This window comes from Lineus longissimus, chromosome 3 (assembly GCF_910592395.1).
Source record: "Lineus longissimus chromosome 3, tnLinLong1.2, whole genome shotgun sequence".
Classification (NCBI taxonomy): domain Eukaryota; kingdom Metazoa; phylum Nemertea; class Pilidiophora; order Heteronemertea; family Lineidae; genus Lineus; species Lineus longissimus.
The window spans coordinates 23,719,987-23,746,565 of NC_088310.1; the positions used below are offsets into that span (position 1 = coordinate 23,719,987).

The 26,579-nt window shown below is 39.7% G+C and overlaps 2 protein-coding genes across 2 annotated transcripts in view; both read left to right on the top strand.

The window, feature by feature from the left end:
* The window catches only part of LOC135484862 (uncharacterized), a 46,022-nt gene that overhangs the window by 13,211 nt on the left and 6,232 nt on the right, over positions 1-26,579 (top strand). Inside the window, exons 22-30 of the mRNA XM_064766557.1 lie at positions 16-63; positions 313-384; positions 607-660; positions 1,004-1,123; positions 1,476-1,760; positions 2,039-2,428; positions 2,582-2,674; positions 2,887-2,949; positions 3,225-3,326. Coding sequence (XP_064622627.1) covers positions 16-63; positions 313-384; positions 607-660; positions 1,004-1,123; positions 1,476-1,760; positions 2,039-2,428; positions 2,582-2,674; positions 2,887-2,949; positions 3,225-3,326 — 1,227 coding nt within the window. The remainder of the gene's footprint in view (positions 1-15; positions 64-312; positions 385-606; positions 661-1,003; positions 1,124-1,475; positions 1,761-2,038; positions 2,429-2,581; positions 2,675-2,886; positions 2,950-3,224; positions 3,327-26,579) is intronic.
* On the top strand, positions 6,365-25,577 carry LOC135484314 (uncharacterized). Its single transcript, XM_064765661.1, has 23 exons — positions 6,365-6,551; positions 6,884-7,114; positions 7,471-7,710; positions 8,001-8,570; positions 8,894-8,941; positions 9,211-9,291; positions 9,570-9,599; positions 11,239-11,691; positions 12,011-12,040; positions 12,378-12,407; positions 13,459-13,488; positions 13,876-13,905; positions 14,207-14,236; positions 14,759-14,788; positions 15,112-15,141; positions 15,752-15,784; positions 16,042-16,536; positions 17,213-17,242; positions 17,523-17,741; positions 17,911-17,952; positions 18,213-24,014; positions 24,374-24,955; positions 25,380-25,577. Exons 1-23 carry the CDS (start codon positions 6,536-6,538, stop codon positions 25,397-25,399), a joined length of 9,102 nt encoding a protein of 3,033 aa, XP_064621731.1. The 5' UTR covers positions 6,365-6,535; the 3' UTR covers positions 25,400-25,577.

Below are 26,579 nucleotides of genomic sequence, written 5' to 3' on the forward strand. Positions count from 1 at the left end.
TTTTCATCCTTTTAGATTCTACTTGCAAGCATATGAATGTCATGCGTGGATCAGATTGTAAACGTAAGTAAATGAGGCTTATTCATTTATTTTGCATACAATGTAACTCATCAGGACAAGCGATCTTGATATTGTTCATGATCAACAGCACCGGAGCCAGTCCCAACAATGCCATGGAGTTGTGTCACAATGCAATTTAACAGAGGATTTTTTTCATCACTTTTACTTCACGTACGTGTATGATAAAAGAAATAGTGGTTTAAGATACATGTACTTTTGCGGGTTGTATTGATGGTGTTGTTTTAATTTCAGATGCAACTTGCGCCTACGGACTGTCCTTCCGTGGACCCCTTTGTCACGAACCACCAAGTCCGTTCAATACAAGTACGTTAGCACTGCTTCATGAAAAATTATTCCCATCAAAGCATAGAAAAATGTGGTATTAGTTTAAAAAATTGCGCACCAGACGAACGTATCTTTACTGATGCTTACAAAGTTTTAATGACTTTTTATTTGTATTCAGGAGCCGTTTGCAGGATATCTTTTAACAAATTCTGTATCTAAATATCGATTGATTATATCCCTTATCCATTCGATGTGTTCCAGTTTTACTCTGTCCTCGAGGAACGAGATACACACCGCATGGTTGTATTGGACTACGTAAGTTATGGTGAACATTTGACTAGTGCGGAAGATACATTGTTTGACTTAGTTGACTGAATTATTTTCATCCAATCTTTCAGTGAACGTATGACTGAAAAGTATTTACATGCAAGAGTATCTGTGCACTTGTATTCTGATGCGTTCTCTTCGTTCAGATAACTAATTGTTGGTGTATTACGCCTTTGACTTAAAGGACAAGCCTCCAGTAATGCTAACTCTTAAGTGGTTGAACCCCTTGCGCGAAAGTGCTCTCATGGTATTTAGTTTGCCATTAGATTAGTCAACTCCGATAGAGATGACTGGAATAAAGGATTATCGAAGTACTTCTTTTTCTGCGTAGAAACTGCTCCATGTCCACCGCCTTTCCAGAAGACCGAGACGGGATGTATCTATCAGTGTCCAGTGAACACAATGAAGGTCGGACAGACATGCGTTGCCAAGGGTGTCGGTGGGGCCAAGGGTAAGACAATATGAACGTAACACATTGACGATACATTTACTGCAATATGTTCAGTGACAGTTATTGAAAGGTAGCTGCTGTGTTGACATAACCTTTGAACGCAATATTCAAATAACTGCTTTCCAAACCTCGGAGGGGACCACTGCTTTACTGCAGTTAACTGCTTTTGAGACTCTTCCATAATCTTTACCAACAAAGCCGCTGCAGCCAAAGCGAGGTGGAACCAAGGTGATTTACATGTTCAATGTCTCCTTGATTATAAGTTGCCCTCAAGACGCTTTCCTCATGACAAATCATCTGTCCAATATCTGAATGCAATCGGTGCTTTTTTATGCTTTATCATTCTTTTTAGGCACAGATGACTGCAAGAAAACCCATGATGGAAAAACATACAACGGCAAAGTGTCCAAGACAAGAAGCGGCAGGAACTGTCAGAGTTGGGCTTCACAAGTGCCGCACAAACACACTGAGAATGTATCAAACTTTCCCGATGGGACCCTCGCCAAGGCATCAAACTATTGTCGTAATCCGAGTGGTGCTCCGGAGGGTCCATGGTGCTATAGCACAGATCCTGCTGTTCCAAAGGAGTACTGCAATGTTCCCTTGTGCAGGGTCTTGGGAAGCGGAGGGAAGCTATGTAAGAATTCATTTTGTATAAATCAATTTAAACGGCTGATTTCGGCTACGGGAGGCAGATGACTGACATTAACGTCAACATCTGCGTATTTTATCATCCAAACTCATTCTGATCTAGGCGGTCAACTGAAGCCGATTGTCACTTTCTGATCAAATCAAAGCTACTCGGATATATGGTTTAGACCAAAGCGCTGGTTTATTTAATCCATGGCCTTTAATGAAGATCTTATTGCCTCCATTGGGCCTACCATTCATATCGAAATATCCTCTTTATATTAGTTTCTGGGTGTCCACCAGGATTCGACCGCACTTCAAAAGGCTGTTTGCTACAGTGTCCTTCTGGATATGTTAGAAAAGACGGCAAGTGCGTTACCGCACCCAAGACGACAAAGAAACCAACAACAATGCCAGGTTTGCCAAAAGTGGGAATGGCCACACCTCCTGGCCCACCAAAAGCAGCAGCACCAGCACCAAAACCTGCTGGCCCTCCAACGGTAGCGTCTGCTCCAACGGCAAAACCGGCTGTGCCGAATGTTCCACATCCGCATTCAGTGAAAACAGCGTTTCCGAGGGTGGCAAAAGCACCGGCCATGCTAATAACGACAACAACCTTGAAACAGCTTCTGAATCCACAGCAACCGGCCATCACAACCGCAGTTCCAAAGCAAGGTAATAATGGTGAAATCTTTTTCGCCTCAATGGATTTTTCGATTTTAGCCCTTTCTTTCGGGATGAGCTTGGACTATCAGCTCAAAGACAGTGTCACCAAATGTTTGTTGACAAGTGTAGCTTGAAAAACATTGATCATAACTTCAACTCCAGGTCCATGCCCACCACATCATGAATTCACCACCAAAGGATGTGTGCTGCAGTGCAAGCCAGGAGAATCAAGAGTTAAAGGAGTCTGCAGAAAAGGTACATTCTTATCCATTCGTAATTGATTGATTACCTAGATAAGTCAACCCAGAGTAACCAACGATTTGTAATATCAATCACCAGTGATCTATTGCCAAAGCTGCTCAAAGTCGGGTTAGGTTTGCTGTAGGTGGGTGGCACCTCAGGCTGTGACACAGTCAGTTCGCAATCGATCATATACACTTACCATCTTTTAATTTGTATTCCTACAGCCACGCATCTGTCGTGTCCCCCAGGAAACAAACCTTCACCCAAAGGATGCATACCTACCAGCGGTAAGCAACTCAACTTCATTTCAGGATAGAAATTTCGTTACCATTGAAAAGTGAAATCGGTAGCAACGTTTTTAACGTCCAATTTGATCTTTTTCCACTTTTTCCTCGGTTGAGACACAAATAGGTAAGTTACTAGGACTAAATTTCTTCTAAGTCCTATTTTATTTGACCTGTTAAGGTATTTAATGTCTACTGTTGCATGACCAAAGTTCGGGCTGAAGAGGCTCAACTTAACGCTGGCAAAATCGATATATATATACTTTGTTGTGTTTAAGGTATCAAGTGTCCACCAAACTTCCAACCGGACGCACACGGCCAGTGTGTGCTGAAATGCCCGACCGGATATGTCAGAACACATGATGGTTGCCACTTCAAAGGTATGTCTGCACTGGTGACAGTGTTGAGAAAAAGACTTCGAAATAATAATTCTGCATCAAGAAGTTAAAACATTGTTCCAACTTTTCAAGAAAAATAAGTTGTTGTTTATGATTTTTTCTAAATGGTGGTGTTTACTCCAACAATAGTCCATTGTTCAATAATGTTTCCAAAGATAAAACCAGAACCGAGATTTCCCTAAAGAGCCATACGAGACACTTGATGTGATGCTGGGCTATATAAAACAATAAAACTACAAAAACCATTTTATGTTAGTTGGTTTCTAGAAAATCGAACCAGGCTTTTCCACGTTTCCAAAAATGGAGGTCGAATAAATTCTGGGTAATAGCAATTTTTCTCTCGTTTGGCCTCGTGGGATCGAACCGGCCGCAATGATAGATCGTCACCATCTCCTAATATTTTAGCTTCAAAATGGACGGAATTGCGGCCAAAGTTGTACATATGCTACTACTTTATTACCAGAATTATTGGCTGGCATCGAAATAATTAAGGCTTCCCGGGATCGAACCGGGCCCAAAAATGGTTGACATAGGCTATACATACATTCACCTCAACTATCGAAACATCACGAGTAAAGATAAAATTATTGTGAAGTAGTTAGCAAACGTATCACGGGTAGCAGATTTAATCTTGAAATTGTATTCGGGTCCCGGGATCGAACCGGGCCCCTGAGGTGAACATTATCTTATGTTCACCTACACCTAAAATGTTTGTGGAGTAAATCATCATTCTCAAGTCAGCGAAAGTCGCCTTTAACATGAGATATTTAGGGAACGACATATGGGTCCCGGGATCGAACCGGGCCCCTTGTGGTGAACAGTATTCACCTCCTCCCCCATTGTATACTACGTGATTGCAAACGATAGTCACCTATGGAATAACGTCAAGAAATGCCTCCAAGAAATTGACAGCGATGGATGGTAGAATAAAAGGTTGTCCTGCATAGAACCATCCCAGTAACTTCACTAATAATATATATTAGGAAAGTCACAGGGAAGGCTAAACGTGCTGTCATTTAAATTCGTTGCATTCCAGCATAGACAACGACATTTGTTTCAGGTCTTTTATTTTCTCTATCCCTAAACGGTGGTGGTTCTTCCAAGGAATGGCAAAAGCATCAGGAAAAACATCAACATGTTGTGCTCCTTGCGATTTCAGGTTGCTGCGCGTTTCGTTTCAGGTTGTTTTTCAGGTAGATCGAACTCGACAGATGACGAAGATGCTGATCATGGTCAGATTCCTGAAGAAGCGTCATCTGGGCCAGTTGCATCTCATGGGAAGGAAGTCTGAGATCATATCACGGAAAAAGAATGTCATTGATGAAGTGAGAAACGTGGGAGGAGCTCTCTGGTTTACAACCTTGACCGCTTACGACGGTTGCAGGTAAATCCACTGTTTTGCAACTATTTTTCAGACAGGTTCATTCTGAACGAATGATGATGAAGACAGCGATAGTGGTCACGATCCTTGAGAAAAACTGCTTCCTGCCGATGAACACAGCTTCGCTGAATCACAAGAAGTGTAGGATGAAGTTCCTGACGGCTGCATGTTTGATTTTGGAGGATGGAACTTCTATGACGATAACAGTAACAATTCAAAAGGAAAGGTAAAACCAGGATGGTCATATTTACCATGTCACGAGCGAAAGGTTATGTGCATGTTGGACAGTGATTGTGGTTGAAAGTGGTGACATCAGGTACATATGTCCGTCCTCGCCCCATAAGGTAAGTTTGCGTGGCCTGGCGTGAATGTTTGATGTGAATGAAGGAAGAAAACACAATCTCAGTTTCTTGTTGGCAGGTTAATATCTTCAGCAATATGATAAGACTCGTTCAGCAAAATGATGACAAAGGTACTAGCTGCCGTCCACGTGAAACCCTTCATTTTAGTGCGATAAGGTAACGTAAAGATCGTTTTACGTGTTTTGGGAGGGATGAAACCAACTCGGCAGGTAGGTAGATTCTTCGTATTTTGAAGAGTTTGAAATCAACTCATCAGGTGTTTACCAGGGTACATTCTTCTATATTTTGAAGAATTTAAAATCAACTCAACATATGTAATCGATTATTACATGAATAAAGATACATAATAATAATAATGTGTTCCAAAGGTTTATTATTTTATATTTTGAAGAATTTTAAAACAACTCGACAGATGTTCATAAAGGCTTATTATTCTTTATTTTGAAGAATATGAAATCAACTCAACATATCTATGGGTAAATTCTTCTTTACTTTGAAGAATTTGAAATCAACACAGCAGATGTTCACAAAGGTTTATCATTCTTTATTTTGAAGAATTGAAAACAACTCAACATATCTATGGGTAAATTCTTCTTTACTTTGAAGAATTTGAAATCAACACAGCAGATGTTCACAAAGGTTTATCATTCTTTATTTTGAAGAATTGAAAACAACTCAACATATCTATGGGTAAATTCTTCTTTACTTTGAAGAATTTGAAATCAACACAGCAGATGTTCACAAAGGTTTATCATTCTTTATTTTGAAGAATTGAAAACAACTCAACATATCTATGGGTAAATTCTTCTTTACTTTGAAGAATTTGAAATCAACACAGCAGATGTTCACTTAGGTTTATCATTCTTTATTTTGAAGAATTGAAAACAACTCGGCACATATACATTGTATATGCGTAAATTCTTCTATATTTTGAAGAGTTTGAAATCAACTCAACATATGTTCACAAAGGTTTATCATTCTTTATTTTGAAGAATTGAAATCAACTAGGCAGATATATGGGTAAACTCTTCTATTTTGAAGAGTCTAAAATCAACACAGCAGATGTTTATCAAGGTACATTCTATATTTTGAAGAATGTGTCAACGGTTTTTATTCTTATATATACCAAATGTTTTAGTTTGAAATCGCCTCAGATTTGAAAAGTGGTATAAATCTTCACTACAAAATTAGTAGAATATGACTAATTTTCTGGTGAATATAGATGGTGAAAATAATATTTTACAAAATAAAATATTATTTTATTAGTATCAAAAGATTGTACAAGAAAGGCACCATCTCATTTTTTGGAGTCGCCACTACAACTTTCTTTTCAAATATCAAAAATGTTTTTGGTCGTGGTTGGGTATTGACATGTTCTGAGACGTCTTTCAGCTGAGCAAAAATGCAAGGTTGGCTATGTTTGGGGTGGAGAGAAGTGCGTATCATTGATGGACAAAGAGTTGCGTAAGTGGCTTTCAACCGGACTGCTTGACTGTGTTCTGATAAACAAATGGCCTGTGGTAATTAGAATAGGGAACTTTTAGTAAACTGTTTGATACATTGAGAGTGTCGTGATATTTCTTTTGTGTTGAAGAAACACTATATTAATTCGGTTGGCATTTGTATTGACCCCATGATTAATCACGGACCCAGAGAGTACATAGGACAGTGCTGTAACCGGTGTAACAAAATAACTGTCCGCATGAATATGTTCACTTCTTGTTTCTTTGTCGAATTGTGGTATGTTTAGTAAAATCTAAATAGGCAACATTGCAATATTAGTCTTGATATTTCAGATGAGAACCTGGCTTACAAAAGGAAGGCATTCCAGAGCACGACAAGCAAGCGGTACAGTGGAGAAGCCTATCGGGCGGTGGATGGCGTGACCAGCAGTAAATATTCGGCCAAGTCCTGCACCCACACTGAGGTAGTCCCAAGCGCCAAAACACGGCAGTGGTGGAGTGTTGACCTTGGGACCAGGGCTACGGTTAAGGTGGTGAAGATTACCAATCGGGGTGACTGCTGCTGTAAGTTTGTGAAATAAATTGAAATATTCTCCAGATAAATTGCTTTTCAGCAGTTTGAGCTTATACCTTTATTCTGAAACGAAAGCAAAGAAGTCTATCTTGATCGAAGGTTAGATAATTCATAGGTAGCCGTGGTTACAACAATTCAAGTGACTTTATGTAGCCCTAATATTGACGGTCAGTTTCGTCGTGCATGGAATTTTTGTATTTGACACAACATCACTCACCATCTGTTCCAGGGTAAAGAAAATATCTTCGTTACTCGAATCCTGAAACACTTTAGTATCTACAATTCCCCCATCGTATTTTTTGCTTCTGCCATCATAGGGACCTTGTACTCAACATCCATATTTCAGGGACGCGGCTAAAGAAATTCACCATTGTAGTTTCGGGTGACGCACCCAATAGCAAGACATTCAAGGCGACGAAGGCTAACATCTGCTTCTACGAGGATAAAGCACTCACCAAGGGAGAAACCAAGTCATTTACCTGTCTGACTGCAATGAAAGGTCGGTTCGTCACCATCATCAAGCAAGACAAGGGCGTGCTGACCTTATGCGAGGTTCAGGTCTTTGGCGATAAGTTGCCAACGCCAAGTAAGTTGCAACATTCGATTTTACATAGTCACTCGTAAACAAATATATATGATAGTTTGATGCACCCAAAAATGCTTAATTTGACCCAAAATGTTGATTGGTTCAGACCAGAGTTAAGGTCATGCCGCCGATGGTGTGGGTGTTGCTTTGAATAGTACGTTTTGCTTTTAATTGGTGCAACACGCTACACAATGTCCTTAAGTCTATAGTGCTTTCATCGGAGATCCTTTTATGACAGACAACTTTCAAATTATTTGCACTGAACTTATATCTTATTTCCAACCTTTTAGGCGAGAAAAAGAAAAATCTCCGACTAGACTTGATCATCCTCATCGATGCATCGAAATACACTGGAAACGCACCATTCCACAAGGCAAAAAAGTTGCTGTTCACACTCTTGGATTCGTTCAATGTTGGTCCACAAAGCATCCTGATTCGACTTATACATTACGCTTCCACTCCAAAGCTTTACGTCATGAATAGCCCAGCGGCTGTTGAAAACTACGTGAAGGTCATCAAGGGTTTGAAATACCTCGGGACGCTACCGAGTATGCCAAAGGCGTTAGCTGAGGTTGAGAAGCTTTTGAAGAACAAGAAAAACTGGCGTAAGGGTGTCCCAAAGGCTGGTTTCTGCCTAGGAGCCTGCACAGCCTCGGTGACGGATAGCAAAGCAACAATCAGGACACTGGCTGGGATATATCGAATGAATCTCCGTTTGTACGCGTCCCTCATCGGTGATGACCTCAACCACCAGTTGAAGCATGATATCTACTTCCCTCAACATATGCTGGTGTTGTCTCTGTGGAACAAGGCAGAGCTCAAAGCCAAGGCAATTCCATGGATCAACTCAATGGCTTCAGGTTAGTGGATACCAAACCTTTATGTCCAGTTAACGCAGTATTTGCGTTGTCACTTGCAACGTATCACTCTTCAGAAAAACGAATAAGCCGAACCCAATCTAAAATGAGGCATGGTTAGCCAATGTGTAAGGGTCTAAACTATTGTCATAGATAGATATCGCTTTGTCTCAATAATCCAAAATGAAACGGGTCTGAAGAAATATAGACGCCTTTTTCTGGCGTTATGACTTGTCATGATATTGAATATTACATCTTATTCTTTCAAGTACGGTGCATAGGGTTTACATGGAAGTAGGTCAGTCATTTTCAATTTCTGTTTTCAGACGGCAAATGTGCATGGGGAAAGGTTTACCGTTCAAGTAAATGCTATCGTAAGTCAATAGATAAAGCCAAAACTATTACTTTCAGAATGACGAGAAAAAGAGGAAAAAAGTCAGAATCATTTGGAGTGCACATGTATATCTAATGTGCTCACTTGGCTTATTCACAACCACTGTTTTTGTCTACTACATTACCAAAAGAACTAGAAATTAAATGCAGTGTAACAGTTCAACTACACCACACATTCTCAAATAGCGGCTCAGGAATGCTGTGAATCTGCAAATTATAACCATGCTGATAACTTGGCTCCTATTTACAGAGGTGGCATGCCACAAAGGATGGGTATGGAACAAGATGATGTGCGTCCGACTCCGAGATTTAAAGGCCCCCTTGAAGAAACGTGAGTTGATATTTGTCACTAATAGTCAAAACTGAAATGCTGTATCAGAGTATTGCATCGTTAGCTAAGTGGGGGCAATTGTTTATTGTATGAATCTTCGAATTCCTGCATCCAAATACTAAGTACATGTAATGTTGTGTAGGAAAATGTTCGCCATTGTCACTTTCAGCGCAGTTGACTTCAGATAGAAATGTGCTTGCGGCAAAAATATTTGAATATTTCTCTAAATTTCACGTTTGTATTTTTTTGTCTTAACAAATAATCATATCCTATTACAGCGATCGTGTATCACTTGTCACCAGTTAAAGGTAAGTCATATTAAGCACCTAAAATAGCTAACAGCAGGCCTAACACTGATGTGCATGTTTGTAGAATGCATTTGTCCCTTCCGAGTGTTATTGCTCATATCCAAAAGTGTTCAATACGTTCGTCACATTTTCAAATGTCCATTTCTTTTAATCTCGGTGACATCTGGAGAACAATCTGAAATATTATTCATCTACATCATAATCGTTCGTAGCTTGAGTTTTTAAAGTTGTCGATAATCTTAGGCGTCCAACACCACGAGTCCTCCGAGAAACCTATTACTCATATGGAATCACCATGAAATACGGTGATGCACCATCAATTACCGGACAAGTGCCTGGTGCACCAGAATGTGAAGCAAGATGTAGTGATTTAAACTGGGGGATATATCTGATAAGCGGCGTGATTGTGAGGTCAGGGGAGCGCTATGGCGGGTCATCCTATTCAATGTGTAAATTATACAGACCAATAGAATGTACGGGTACACTTATATTTAGAGTCATTTTATACCAGGCCATTAACACTGTAGACAATGTTATTTACAAAACAATACCAACACATTACCAACGCAACCACGGGATATCAAGAAATGTTGGCAACCACAATTCTAACTTATACTTCTACCACAAACTATGGTCACAGTCCCATTCAAAAATATAAATCAATAGAATACCACTTGGCCAATCACACGCAAGATTAGTTCCTATTCAAGGGTTCGTGACTAAGAATAGAACGTAACCGCAATCAAGGTGATGTCGTAACGCAATGCATGTATTCAATGTTAGTTCCTGGCTAGTAGGCATGGTGAACACATGCGTTTTGTGGTCGCCTTGTAGACCTGTAGTACACAGGTATGCCTTGGCAGGAATTTCTTTTTCTATTTTGGTAAGTATCGATCGCGTCGTTGAATCTTCGTGTTACGTTGGACATCTTAGTGATATATTGAACATATTGAATTGCTCTGGTGAATCTTTATTACGGAAAATGATAGATATCCGAGATTATATGGTAAGAACATGCGTGACAGTGCTCTTTGATCGACATTCTTTACTGCTATCGAAAGCTTCAGGTTGATAGATTATAAAATAGGTAAGTTTGAATAAAACTGAAGCTGGTCCCGTTTGCATTTAACTATTAAACGGTCCTCACTACAGACTAAGGTGCAGTCCTTCCGTGCGTGTATATAAACACCACGGAATTTTATTTGTCACCCTGCACGCGAGTAATTTTCTACCATGGGGTGCAGTACATAATACGGTAGATTACCGCGGTCCTGTCAGTACAATTCAATATTCCTTCGCGTCTAATCAAAATTCATTTCCTCGCAAGCCACGAGTTGTTTAGATAGGCCGATTAACTGTGAATGTGCTACCAATCATTATTTTAACAAGAGGGTGTAATCCTTGTCTTACGAATAAACGTTTTGAATTTTATTCAGAATGCTTTAAGCATATTTTTTTGAAAGGAACGAGTATGTAAATAAAAACATTTATGTTTCACATTGTTACAATGTATTAGTTAATCCAGGTGCTGGATCACAGCTTCTTCTGAACGTTCATGCTATTCAAAATTCCCAAGCTTTCCAATCAAAATCAGATCTGAAGCAGGCAAAATAGTCACCGAAGAACACTTTTCTTTCAGAACTTAGTCACAACCTTTTGCCTGGCCAAAAAATTGCCCACGAGATCAAATCTCGAAAAACTGTGGTTCATCACATGGGGCCTACTGTTGCAGTCATACATCAACAGACCGGTGAACAGAAATTGGTTCACGAGAATTTACCTGGCAAGAAATTGGTTCATGGGCTCAAACCAGGCGTAAAAGTCAATGAAACTTTAAAAGCTGGAAGAGAAGTGGTTCACCATCTCAAACCTGGTGAAAAACTGGTCCATCTTAAGCCTGGCGAGAAACCTGGCGAGAAGGTGACTGGTAAACCTGGCAAAGAAGGAGGAAAACTGGTCCATCTTAAGCCTGGCGAGAAACCTGGCGAGAAGGTGACTGGTAAACCTGGCAAAGAAGGAGGTAAAGGCGTGAGGGCTGGTCGAGACGTGGTTCATAAAGTCGGTAAGAAAGGATCACCAGAAAAACTAAAAGGTACGCCATCACAAATAAATGATGAGATTTAAAGTACGGGGTCAAAGTATTTTACAAAACTTCAGCATCGTAGACATCAAGGACCTGAACCAAATCGCATTCTCCTCTCAACATACAAGGTGAACAATCGTGCATGTTGAAGGAAGTGCCTTTTATTTTTCACAATATATAAATAGGTTATGGTCGACGACATTCACAATCTTAAGCAAAGTTGAGATTTTTGTTTTTCGGTATCCATTCTGAGCATGACTTATTTTGCCGCAGAGAAGAAGAGCGCAGTGTAAGTTAAGGTGTTAAACTGACTTCTTTACACTTCCAGTTGTGCTACACCATACAATGAAAATGAAAGGTAAACTTAAAGTTTGCGCCCTGGATACGTAAATTTAAATTGATATTTCTTTTTGTTCGAAAAGAGTTACAAGTTTGTAATCAGTGTGATTTTAATCAAACGAGATATTCTGCATGGGCTAGAACCCTATTGATTTAAGAAGCATTTGAAAGTATTTATTGCTTCCGTTTAAAGCAAGTTTAGGGACTCTTTGAATTTCATAAGCACGAGCGATAGACAAGTTACTTGAATGTATGAACTCGATGTACTCGATGTACTTGATTGGGGAACAGATACTGACTAATTCCAACAAATGAAAACTTCATAAAATTTTGAAGCATATTTCTTTCTTTTTCAGGTATATTGCATCATGGCCAGATAAAAAAAGGTACATTGTATTATTATATGTAACTTCTTCGTAACAAGACATGCACAGTCTTAGTATGATAATGAATTGTTCGTGCTTTAAGCCCACATTGCTTTGGACAAACGTATCCCCTGAATACTAAATCATAAACAACTTAAAGATAGTGGAACCTGACAAAAACTGGGTACAATTTATTCAACTAGTCACGTTTCGTGAAAATCGTCTAGTGCGAAGATAACATTTAACGAGTTACATATTCTGTTCATCGTATATTGACGTGTTTCTAAACCCCATAAGGGTGATCGTGACTAAGTCATACATGTAACTCTAATGTTGTCTTTGTGTTTAATCATTTCAGATATTCATCATGGAAGCTTACAATCGAAGGGTGTGTATGAGTTTGAGGAAAAGACTATTCGACTGACACTGAACAAAAACTCGTTTGTAATCAGCGTGATTTCAATCAAACGAGATATTCTGGAAGGGCTTGAACCCTGTTGATTTAAGAAGCATTTGAACGTATTTATCGCTTCTGTTTAAAGCACGTTTAGGGACTCTTTAAATTGCGTAAGCGCGAGCGATAGACAAGTTACTTGAACGTATGAACTCGATGTACTCGATGTGTTTGATTTGGGAACAGATACTGACTTATTCCAACAAATGAAAACTTCATAACATTTTGAAGCATATTTCTTTCTTTTTCAGGTATATTGCATCATGGTCAGATAAAAAAAGGTACATTGTATTATTATATGTAACTTCTTCGTAACAAGACATGCACAGTCTTAGTATGATAATGAATTGTTTGTGCTTTAAGCCCACATTGCTTTGGACAAACGTATCCCCTGAAAACTAAATCATAAACAACTTAAAGATAGTGGAACCTGACAAAAACTGGGTACAATTTATTCAACTAGTCACGCTTCGTGAAAATCGTTTAGTGCGAAGATAACATTTAACGAGTGACATATTCTGTCCATCGTATATTGACGTGATTCTCAACCCCATAAGGGTGATCGTGACTAAGTCATACATGTAACTCTAATGTTGTCTTTGTGTTTAATCATTTCAGATATTCATCATGGAAGCTTACCATCGAAGGGTGCGTATACTGTATATGAGTATGTAACGCATATGAGTTTGAGGAAAAGATAATTCGACTGACACTGAACAAAAGCTCAAGACCTTTAGATTATGGAATTCGGATAAAAAAAGTTTTAATCATGCTCTTCATAGAAAACCAGCAAATGTAGTTGTATTTTTTGTCAGAGATGCTTTAAAGATAATGACTTCTGATCATCAGAACGATTGTAAAATATCGTAAGTTGTGTAGAAATTGAGAAGTGTCTTTTACGCCTCACAGTGGCTGCCTCGCATTCCTGTAGAGTGTTCCCTAATTTGTTCAACAGCTTGTCCATACTTGCATTCTTTAAAAAAAAACACGTTAAAAATCACTTTCAACTCATTTATCTTTATTTTTCTAATACAGCTGTAATACACCATGCATTAAAGCTGAAAGGTGAGGCTTGGGCGCGTGCTAATGTGAAAAAAACTTGTTTCGTCCGTCACGTCAAAAGTCCAGTTTTTCAGACAAGAATCTTTTTAACAAGAATTCAAATTGATTGATTGACCTTTAAAAAATTAAATGCTAAGATCTTGCAAAAAAGTGCAAGTAATGAGATCGACAAATGATACCGTATTGCCCCATTTCTTGCACTCAGTTTCTCCACAGACGGACTGCTCTATTGTACTTCTGACATTAATTGAGACCTAAAGTGTTGAAGCAAGTTATGCTGATAGTTAAAAATTTTACTCTTAAGGTGTGGTTCACCATGGTCACAGGGAGAAAGGTTTGTATGACATTTTATTCTATCAAAAGATGCATTATACATGTTCTTCTGGGTAACCTGTTATTGAGACAGTACTCAAAGACATCGTATAGACTCAGCTTCAGAGAAATAAAAAATTAGGCTAGTACGATCAAGAATGAATAAAGATGATGCATATTGAGATTGACGTAGAACATATACAAATATGGGCTCTTAGCCTCTTCTGAGAACAATATTATGCAATAAGCCAATTACGGCGTAAAAGGAATAATCCCGAGTTTAGTTGTACACGTATTACATGATTGCTTTCCCAAAACCCACACGAAGAACTACCTCAGTAAATTACTACGTTAATGACGTTAGACATCTCCTATTTGATTTAGTTCTCCATACACGTTCCCTTCTATTTGCTCATTTGACGGTAGTCTAATAACTGGCGTCGACAACAGTTACTCCTGAAACATTGAAAATCGTATCAACTGAAATATGTTCTCCTTATTTCCATCAACACTCTGATGGTACAGATTTTGTATTCGTTTTCAGTTATCATGCATCATAGCCGTGGAAATAAAGGTGTGTTTGCAATTCCCTCCTCTTTTGTATGTCCGTCTCAAGAGTCTTTTAACTGTCGTAGTTGATATCTTAACTAAGACTTTCACAAGAATCTTACAGGGATTGTACATGCACTTGTTCACGAAACTGAATGAGTTTGTAACAATCGTCTCTGGATTTTCGACATGGAATGGACTATCACCTCGATGCATATGTGGACAGTATCGGAATATGTACCTGCAGTATCGGAATATGAACAATAGAATATGCGATATATTTCCAAAAAAAGGTTCACAGCCATCGATTTATTTGTGACATTCATTATGTATACTTGCCTATTTCAGTTTTGATTCATCATCTGATCGAAGCTGGCAGTAAGTAAAGTCGCCAGCTTTAGTATCATAATGCCAGCTAAATCGCATTAAAGTGATCTTTAGCACTTTTTGGAAATAATTTGCCCAGGAAATGGCCACACCACCATCCCGTCAGTGTTAATCGTTTTATCGATAAAAACAACTTCAGTTTTAAGTTTTTGCGAAACATATGTTTGATTTTATGAAATGAAATATATGAATAAAACCCGTTGGTGTAAGTTTGGTCATCATTGCTTTAAACCTTCAATGAATGATTCCCACAATAAAAAGGTGGGCACAAGCCAAGGCAACGTTTTTAAAAACGACTATAACTTAAAGCTGGAATAGGCCCTCTATCAAAGTGGCAACCACACAAGGTTCAAATCGCCTATGAGACGAGACGAAGATCCCCACCGTATTAACATGAAAGCCTTGATTGTTCAACGGTTAGAATACTGGACGTTTGATTTGGTGGTCACGGGTCCGACTCACCGTGTTTCCACTATATTTTTCTCTTCTTTTCTTGTATTCATTCTTGTACACGTACATATGGTCTAATTATCATTATTATTATTATCATTTAATCATTATCATTGTTTTGAACTAACAATATGACAATATTCTTCTGTAGGAGTTCTTCACCATAAGGCTGGCGTTCATGCAGGTATGTCGGCAACTTCCATTTATAACAACTCGGCAACTTGATTTTAAGACGTAAGATTCACGTAGAAAATCTGTTAATAAGTTGCATCACAAATTGGCAAGGTACCAGTGAAGTTTCATATTCCAGATCGAGAATGCCTAAGGAATCGATACTTTGAAAAAGTTATTTTTGCAATATATATAGTGATATTTACGAGCCCCAAGACTATCATACAAGACTACCTCAGTCTTTGACTACATTTATGTTATTCTTTGCAGGCCTTATTCAGCATGTTCATACGAAGTCGGGGGTCCTTCATCATGGGCATACAGCAAAAGGTGTTGTTCATCATAGAACGTCAGAGAAGGGGGTGCTCCTTCACGGATCGTCAAAAAATGGTGTCCTTCATCACGCACATTCAGAAGAAGGGGTTCTTCACCATGGAAAAAAAACAAAAGAAATTCTTCATCATGCAAAACCAGTTAAAGACATTCTTCACCATGGAAAAAAGACACAAGACATTCTTCATCATGCAAAACCAGTTAAAGACATTCTTCACCATGGTAAAGTAGGAAAAGACATTCTTCACCATTCAAAACCGAAAAAAGACATCCTTCATCAAGAAGAAACAAAAGAGGACATTCTTCATCATGGTACCAAGAAGAAAAACGTACTTCAGCACGTTCTCTTGAAGAAAGTGATTCTTCACCACGGTATACCGAGGGCTAATGTTCTCCATCATGGTAAATTCATGCAAGGAGCACCTAAACTAGGTACTTATGATTTAACGTTTCATGTTGATAAAATGGATGTACCGCTACATGCGTTTCTTATGTAAAAATGTATTATGGCATCACTTGTGGGACTGAACCACTTCTGAAACTAAAATTCCAGGGCCTTCATACTGTTGGCATTGCTAAATAAGATACACTTATGGTGCAAAGGCATAGCAGCCGGGGAGTTCTGGGCAGGTTGATTTATATTAAGATCCCACACATGTCTGTTCTCGGCCCACGCAAAAAGGTGCCTCCTCGCGGTGACGTTGTTATCGAGAAATAGGCCCTTTAAATCTCGCGCGTAAAACCCACTCGTAGCGTGTTTACTTCCTGGTTCGGTGGGTTTTTAATACCAGCCTATTCGAGCGCTGACGTCACGGGGAATCCCCTATTGACTGGAGTGGTTTAGCATATGAATTATCCACAAAATTATGTTTTATTTCATGAAAAAAGTGTGAAATTGGAGAGAGTTTTTGAACAATTGCGAGCGGAGATATCTTGGATATGTTGTCATAACATGCTAATTAATGAAGATTTTCGAAATATTCTAAGTTATTCTGAAATTACATTTACAATCCACTAATAACTCAATTTCATGAATTTGGTCCCTAGCCTATCGGCCTTTTTTGCGTGGCTGGTCACAATTTTCATCTTTATCTATATTTGTTTACAGAGATACTACATCACGCAGTCTTAACGAAAGGTGAGAGGGCGATCTCATATCTAATAGTTCTTTAATTCAAGCTCAAAACGTTTGATTTCTTATAATTTCGAATATTTTTTTGAGTGCCAGGACCATGTAGAGTCATAGCAATAGGGTCACTCATTATGATAATCGCAATACAGGAATCTTCAAATGACATTTACTAACCTTCTCTAGCATTAGCTGATGAATCTATAGCGACAAGATAACGTGCAACATGCGCCTGTTCATCATAACCTACGTGCCTATTGTAATCTTGATATTTGATTCACATTTGCAGTTATTATAGCACATGGTAAAAAAACTGTGATGCCAACCTGCCCGGTGTCCAATGACAAACTTATGGAGATGAAGGTTCCAGAGAAGTTAGTGGTGAAGGATGTTGACAAAAATGAACTGCAGAAGCTGAAACATACATTGGAGAAGGAGAAGGACATGCCAATTAAGGAGGTGGCGGATCTGATCAAGAAGACAATGAAACCCAAACTTACACCTGCTGGTAAGTGAGCAATATACACTAAACACATACTATAAAAGAAAGGCCTTCCGTTTATCATTTTCATTTCACCAGAACCGTTAGATATCAATTTCTTTCACCTCAGTTTATAAAATAATTAATACGGGACAACATGTATACCTCTTGATATGTACCAACATTATTGTTTCAGGCTGTCCGAAAGGAACTTTGTTTGGTAAAGGGGTTTGTTATGGTGAGTATCAAATTTTATCTCGATACATATATGTACATAATGCCACTGAACATGCATAGCAAAGGGCTAATTTGCTTTAAATATTTGGCAAGACTAATTGAAACCAGAAGTGAGATTGATCAACCTGTTCGTTCTCGATAAAAACTTGGTCACAATTTATATTCATAAGTCCTCACGATGTTGTGTGTTTGTTATCTCCGATGTAGCTGGTATTGATGAGAGATATTGTCGGGTACAAAATACATCCTTTGCGTTTTCAGTATGCGTTCCACGAGAGCATGCATCGAGACGAGAGAAGGAACTCCTTGAGGTAATGAGGAAGGAACGAAAAAGGTTGGCGGCAGAAGCCAAAACTCAGAGTAAGAAGAAGAAGAAACGAGTTAAACTAGCAGATATCATTGCAACTAACAAGAAGCAGAACAGGGTTAAAAAGGCAGTCAGCAAACTCTTCAAGAAGCTCCATGCAGGCAAAGAAAAGGGAAAGACGAAAAAGATTGCTGTCCTGAAGAAAATCCTTGCGGAATCGAAAGGAAAATTAGATGAGAAGTCAATAGATATCATCAATAAATCAATTCAGAATAAGGAGACAGATAAACAGATATTGCAGAAGTTGTCAGCTTATAGGACTAGAAAGGTTACGGGAAAGATGGATTCATCACTGAATATGAAGGTGATCAGAAAGGAACTGTCCAAAAGCAAGGAATTCAAAGCTTTGCCTGAGAAAAAGAAAGCTAAGGTTATCGCCAAGAAGTTGTATGCACGCCTGCAGGAAAATATAAAACTGTTAGCCAAAAATCTATCGAAGCAGAAGAAGCATTTTGCAAGGAATATGGCAATCGGTACAAACTCAGCCAAACTTGCTGCCATAGATGGTAAGAAGCTAATGAAAGAGCTTGCAAAGAAACAAAAGAATCTTCATGCGGCTGCTAAGGCTATGAAACGTGTTGTCAAGGTAGAAGCAACAGCAGTGCCGCACTGGGAAATGCCAACTCTCAAACCTAAGGAAGGAACAAAGGCCTCAGAATCTACCATAAAATCAAAGAAGCTAAGGAAAGTTGTTTCGCCTAAAAATGCTGTTAAACTTAAGCATCTAAAAAAAGTGCACTTCCCGAAGAGAAAATCCACTGATAAGTCCTTGAAATCAATTGCCAGGATTATTGAAAAGGAAGCAAAACTAAAATCAAAGATAAAACCTAGGCTCACGACTACTGAAGACAAGACTATATTCCATAGCCTTCCGTCTAATGTGGTTATGCACCACAAAAAATCGAAAACTAGCAAGAAACCTAAATCACTAGCATCTGAAAAGTCTGAGCCAAAGAGAGCTAAGCTTAAGTCCATACACCATACACTTCCATCTAATGTGGTTATGCACCACACAAAACCGGGAACTAGCAAGAAACCTAAATTACTAGCATCTGAAAAGTCTGAGCCAAAGAGAGCTAAACATAAGTCCATACACCATACACTTCCATCTAATGTGGTTATGCACCACACAAAAACGGGAACTAGCAAGAAGCCTAAATCACTAGCGTCTGAAAAGTCTGAGCCAAAGAGAGCTAAACTTAAGTCCATACACCATACACTTCCATCTGATGTGGTTATGCACCACACAAAAACGGGAACTAGTAAAAAACCTAAGTCACTAGCATCTGAAAAGTCCAGGCCAAAGAAAGCTAAACTTAAGTCCATACACCATACACTTCCATCCAATGTGGTTATGCACCACACAAAAACGGGAACTAGCAAGAAACCTAAATCACTAGCATCTGAAAAGTCTGAGCCAAAGAGAGCTAAAATTAAGTCCATACACCATACACTTCCATCTAATGTGGTTATGCACCACACAAAAACGGGAACTAGTAAAAAACCTAAGTCATTAGCATCTGAAAAGTCCAGGCCAAAGAAAGCTAAACTTAAGTCCATACACCATACACTTCCATCTAATGTAGTCATGGATGAAACAAAATCGGGAACTGATAAGAAACCATCGATCGCAATTAAAAATATCAAGACTAAAGAGAAACCTTCAGTTCTTAAGGGCACACCTAAACTACCATCTACCAAGGAATTGAAGAAACTGCTAGCAGCTGAAGAGGCTAAGCTAAGACAGAAACCAGAGTTGACGACAGAGGAGCCTGCAGCAGCCAATGTAAAGGTAGTAACATCACAACCACAGACTACAGAGAAACCTTCAATTATTAAGGGCACACCTAAACTACCATCTAACAAGGAATTGAAGAAACTGCTAGATGCTGAAGAGGCTAAGCTAAGACATAAAACAAAGTTGACGAGAAAGGAACCTATAGTAGCCAATGTAAAGGTAGCAACGTCGGAACCACAGACCACAGAGAAACCATCAATTTTCAAGGGCACACCTAAACTACCATCTAACAAGGCATTGAAGAAATTGTTGAAAGCTGAAGAGGCTAAGCTAAGACAGAAACCAGAGTTGACGAAAAAGGAACCTATAGTAGCCAATGTAAAAGTAGCAACATCGGAACCACAGACCACACAGAAACCTTTAATTATCAAGGGCACACCTAAACAACCATCTAACAAGGCATTGAAGAAACTGTTGAAAGCTGAAGAAGCTAAGCTAAGACAGAAACCAGAGTTGACGAGAAAGGAACCTATAGTAGCCAATGTAAAAGTAGCAACATCGGAACCACAGACCACACAGAAACCTTTAATTATCAAGGGCACACCTAAACAACCATCTAACAAGGCATTGAAGAAACTGTTGAAAGCTGAAGAGGCTAAGCTAAAAGTAAAACCTGAGTCTGCTAAGAAACCTACAGTAGGAAAGCTAAACATCAGACCATCAGAAGCATCGGCCCAGAAGATAACGAGGGTTTTGTCTGAGGTGGCTGCAAATATGAAGGTCACTGCAGCGCCAGGGATGGTAAAGTCGAAGATTGATCAAAAAATAAAACTTAAAACTGCTTCTCACCAACTTCCCACAAAGGTTGTCATGCATCATATCAGGTTAAAATCGGGAACTTCCAAGCATCCTAAGGTGAAATTGCTGAAAAAGGGCTTTGTGAAGAAGCCGAAGATGACAGCTAAACCACCGTCAAAAAAAGTATTGGCAAAACTAGTAAAGGCTGCCAATGCTTCGGTTGAAACACCTGTCGGAACGACATCGAAGATTTCATCCAAAAAGGTGATGGCTCATCTCTCGATGGCTGCAAAGAGTTCAACGATCAAACCAGGCAAGGTCACACCTCTAGTACCATCTACTCCAGAATTAGAAAAACTACTAAAGGACGCAGAAGCCCTTAAGGTGAATGGAAAGAACGCATCTAAAACACCAACCCAAAAAATGACAGATCAACTGGTGAAGGCAGCAAATTGTACCACCACTGTAAAAACAGCCGTAACCACACCGAAAGCACCAACCACGAAGGAACTAGATCAACTTTTGAAAGCTGCAGAGGGTACTAGCAAGAAACACACTAAAGACGCATCAAAAACGTCATCCATAGAGACGACCATTCGACTATCAAAAGCTATAAAGGGTACTACCAGGGAACCAGCTATTAAGGTTGAACCAACTACACCATCAACAGAGGAAATAGGAAAACTAATGAAACCAATGAAGGCTGCTGAAGTTATCAGCAAGCAGTCCAATTTCCAACCAAAGGAATCATCTGAACAAGATTTAGCCAAACTAATAACCACTACGAAAGAAACTAGACAGAAACCTCCTAAGGTGTCACCAAAAGTACCATCCGGACAAGACACAGCTAAGGTAATGAAGGCTGCAGAGGAAACTGCCAAAATCAAACACATACAAGAGAAATTAACAGCAAAGTCTACCAAACGACCATCATATGTCATAGTCAAAACAACAGTGCAATCACCGAAAATAGCTACCACTGCAACCAATGCAAAGGTTACCTCCAAAGCTTCAGCGCCACCAAAGATAACCCAGGTAAGGGAAATTTCTGAAGAATGGAAGAAGGCCGTTCGGTCTAAACACTCAACGACAAAGAAGGTCATACGAAAAGCACCAGCTGTCAAGCTCAAGACGCCAGTTGCCTCAACACCAAATGCGCACTCAAAGTCGGCAAAGAAGGAGTCTGCTTCCGAAGCCATAATGAAGGTTTTGGCAAAGTCAGGTAGAGGGGGCACAGTGAAACTCCCACAGTCTAAGACAACGCCAAAGGTACCGATAGAGGAGTATCTTGCTAAACTATTGGCCAAAGCGACGACTACAATCAGGACTCTGTCTGTAGGTAAAAAGCCAAAACCGAAGACTGCATCGAAATCGAAGATGGTAGAACTACTGAAACAAACGAAGTCATCTAGGAAACCTGCATCAAAAAAGGATTCATCGTCATTACCACAGGCAACAGATAATCCATTGCCCACAATGGCAAGTAAGGGCAAGGTTAGCACCACCGAGACCCTGGCCAGTGTGGTGAAGACCAATGAACTGCTGTCTGGAAAAAAGGTCGAGAAATTATTAAGAAGTCAACCGAAGAAGAGTACGACAAGATCGCCTACAATAGACGCGGTTACCAAACCTACGGCAGCTGTCGCAGGAAAGCAAACTGACGCAACTAACGATTTAGGAGGGCCTCCTTCCTTCGATCACATGGCAGAGAAAGATATACTGAATGCACTTGAAGCAGGAGATAAGACAAAAGGTACAGCCGAAGAAAATAAGGAGAACCTTGAACCGCCTGACATGAACAAATTAGTGGCACAAGTCGAACACAAATCCAAGATACCCACAGCAAAGAAAACAATCAAAAAGACTCCAAGCATGGAACGAATGACCAACATCTATGGGTTGGAGAATGCAAGTTGGGGCAAAGGGCAAAAACCAGCTGCTTCTGCGATTAGTAAATCACTGCTGAAACAGCTTTCGGATGATGCTGGTGACAAGGTTAAGACTGTGGATGCAGCTGGAAGAACAACGGGCCAGCCAACTGCAAAGAACGGAACCAAAAAGACCACAAATAAAAGGAAGGGCTCGAAGGAGACTGCTAAGGCACGTTCTACGTCTGATTTAGTTGTAGACCAGGATCTTTTGAAACAATTATCGGGCGAGACAACAAAGAAACCACCAACTAGCACGATGGTACCTGGCAAAGCATCATCTGCCAAAACAGATGTTTTCAAAAGGTTATCTACCCATACTGAGAAGCTTAAATCTCACACTAAAAAACTGAACCAACACACAACTTTAGGGAAGAACCTCCTTGAGCAAGCTTTGGCGACGAAGACGAAAGAGCATATCAAGACCTCTATAAAACACACAGAAAAGACAGACAAGCTGATCGGAAAAACAGAGAAACAAGTAGGTCTTGTGAAGAAATTACTGAAACAAACAGAGAAACGCCCAAATAATACGGAAACCAAGAACGTATTGGTCAATACTAACACTACGAAGAAGCTTCTAAAGGACGCGAAGAATCTAACGAAATCCGGTATATTAGGACAAGGTGTGGGGTCGTCTGCCAAGTCTGACATTATCAAACAGTTGTCAACAAATTCTGAAAAGCTCAAATCCGATACTGACACGCATGGGAAACACACAACTTTAACTAAGAAATTACTGAAACAGGTTTTGGCTACGAAGACAAAAAAGGAGATCAAGTCTACCATGAAACAGACGGAAAAGACAGGCAAGTTGATTGGAAAAACTGATAAACGAGTAGGTGTTTTGAATAAGTTACTCAAACAGACTGAGGTGAAGAAATCGGCAGGGGGACACTTGTTCGAAAAAGGTGCCGATAAGTTGAGTACGAAACAGGTAGTGAAAGTGGCTAAAAGCAACCCAGTCATTTCCAAACAGTTGCTGGAACGAGCAAATAAGAACACGTCAAGCGGCGAAAGTTGGCAAACTGGCTCTAAGAAGGTTCGAGTGAAACAACAGGCTGCTACAGGTTTAAGTCTGCCGGTTGACGATTTACGGAGGATAATTTCAGATAGCAACAACAAAACGAAAGGTTCTACACCATCCAAGATACAATTAAAGCAACAACTGAAGACCGCAATTGGTACAAGTAATAAGGAGATCACAAGGAAAAAGTCAGTTACAGGTAGCGGTACGTGAATTTATTTTGAATATCATCTTAGCATTTTATCAGTTAAGTTATGCTCCGACAGGCATCAATTTGATTATTTCGTAATGCACGAATGTGCAGTGCATGACAAGAAGTTAACTGAAAAAGAGTGCTTGATTCTGGCATTCTTTTGGTAAAGAATAAGATTTTGGTAGACAATTCATGAAGAGCTAGAAGTTATGTGACAGTACATGAGCAATAGGAAGGGTTCATGTATGGAACTATATTGAATAAGGAAACAAGAAGGTGGGGAGACATCTAAATGTCAGAGCAAATTAGAGATACATGTATATGAAGAAAGATGCTGGGTAATGGGCTTCACGATGGTATCGTAATTTCAGGTGTAGGCACGTGCCAAGACACAGATGTTGCCTTCGTCCTCGACAGTTCAACTGGAGTAACCGAAAAGCAATTCAAGACGGCCAAAGACTTTGTGAAAGCGATAATAGGAGACGGAGGCTTCACATCGAGCAAAGACCGTATGGCTTTGGTGCGGTACTCGTCCAAGGCTTACATCAACTGGCATGCTGGGTTTGACTGGTTCGACGACAAGAAGGAACTACACGAGGCCATAGATGATCTACCTCGCGTGCCTGGTAACCGGGACACTGGCGCAGCCCTTGATGTTGTACGGAGCAGACTATTCACAAAATTAGGCGGAATGAGAAAAAGGTCCAAAAAGGTCGCCGTTATCATAACCAATGGTGATACCAATGACCAACCCATTTTCGAGAAAGAAGCCAAGGCCTTGAAAAGTATGGAAGTCGATATCTACGCAATAGCCATCGGGAAGGGTGTAACGCTGGACAAACTGAAGACTGCCGTATCTGCTAGTGGGAAACGTCACGTGTTTGCTGTCGACAAGTATCGGAATTTGTCTAAAGTCATGCAACCCTTCCAAGAGGCGACATGTATAGGAGTAGGTAAGTAGGTTTGGCGTCTGAGAATGAACGGAACGTGTAACGGTAGCTTAGACGATATCAGTGTGCCAAGTGGTTGATATATCCATGCAGGAAAACTCTCATCAAAAGTTCGTTCAAACCGTACATTGTTAAGTTTAGACGGACGGTTTTCAAAATGGTTGATGGTTCTTAAGTTTGATCAATATGGCGGACAGTTAAAGAGATCTCGTAGCACAACTGTCTGGCCCACAACATACATGTTGATATTCATACGCCACTGCCATCATTAAAGAAGTAGTGGTTTTGGCGGTCAAAACTGATCTCCTCCTTCTGTTTTGCCTTTAACAGCCGAGTTTGCATTGTCATATGCGAATGTGCCCTAGTAGTACTAGTACCGATCATTCTCCATAACTCGATTTCTCTCTCTCTTCTTGTGTAATTGCAGAAAAGCTACCAGGAGGTTAGGAAGTGTATCCAAGAACTACTGGAAAACTCTCGCCCTAAACGAACTGTACAAACTGTCAAAGAGAGACTTTATTTCTTTACTTAGTTATAGATTTTAGCATTTGGTGAATGGCATAGTGTAAGAAGTCGTGAGTAAATAAAAATGCCAATGGGATATCATATCAGGCTATATAAATTACTCTTAAAAAGTTTTGTTTTGTTCTGTGAACCATTTAGCGTTTCGACGACTGGACAGCATTGACACATGAGGGAGTCAGTGAATAATCACAAACCCTACCCATGTGTAACATGACATCACCTTAACCAGTGTGACCATGATAAGCTTTAACCATGCAGTTCCAACACGATCCGTACTCGACTTCGTACGATACGCATTGCTATCGTACCACCAAGGACAATGACCTTCAACATTTCCAAATTATCAGTATTTGCCCTTGGTCGTACGATGGCAGTAGCGCACCGAGTTTGGTACTACAATGGCAGCTTACATACGACAATGTCTAATCCATAACATGAGCTATGATAAAGTTAGCCATGTTTGGAAGTAGAACTGATTACAAAGCTCTACATGTGACCACAGGACATCTTTAGTTTCAACCCCAATCCAGCCCTCCCTGAACCATAGGAGGGGGCGGGAAGTTGTTCATCAATTGAAGGTTAGTATTGATACTCGCTTTGTGTTATGATTGACACCGGACAACGCACACTATTGGGAGTATGGAAACCTGAAGTCGCGGGAATTGTGATTGGTGTTAATATCGGCGCGGTCATCTGTAGAGAATTAGAGAGCCCGAGCTGGAAGCTGAAGTCAGTAAAGGAGTACGGGTAGCCAAACACGAGGTCACTGTCGACAGATTGGTATCGACAGATTGGTAAGTATTCCAAGCAATCCTGTAAGTGAATTAAGATTACCTTCGTTAGATTTATTTCCTTAATACATTCCAAATTATACGTGCGTCATGATATCTCAACGCAATATTAAATCAGAATACTCGACCAATTCAATATCAAGCTCATATGATTAACTTATTGATATGTGTTATTGTTATTGTTATTCTTATTACTGTTGATGTTTTCACGGAACGATGCTGCCTTCCACTTGTTCAAATATTTTGTTTCTTTCAGTTATCTTTTTCATTGCCTTGCGGGAATTTCTTGCTTGCTGCTTATGCTTTATTGA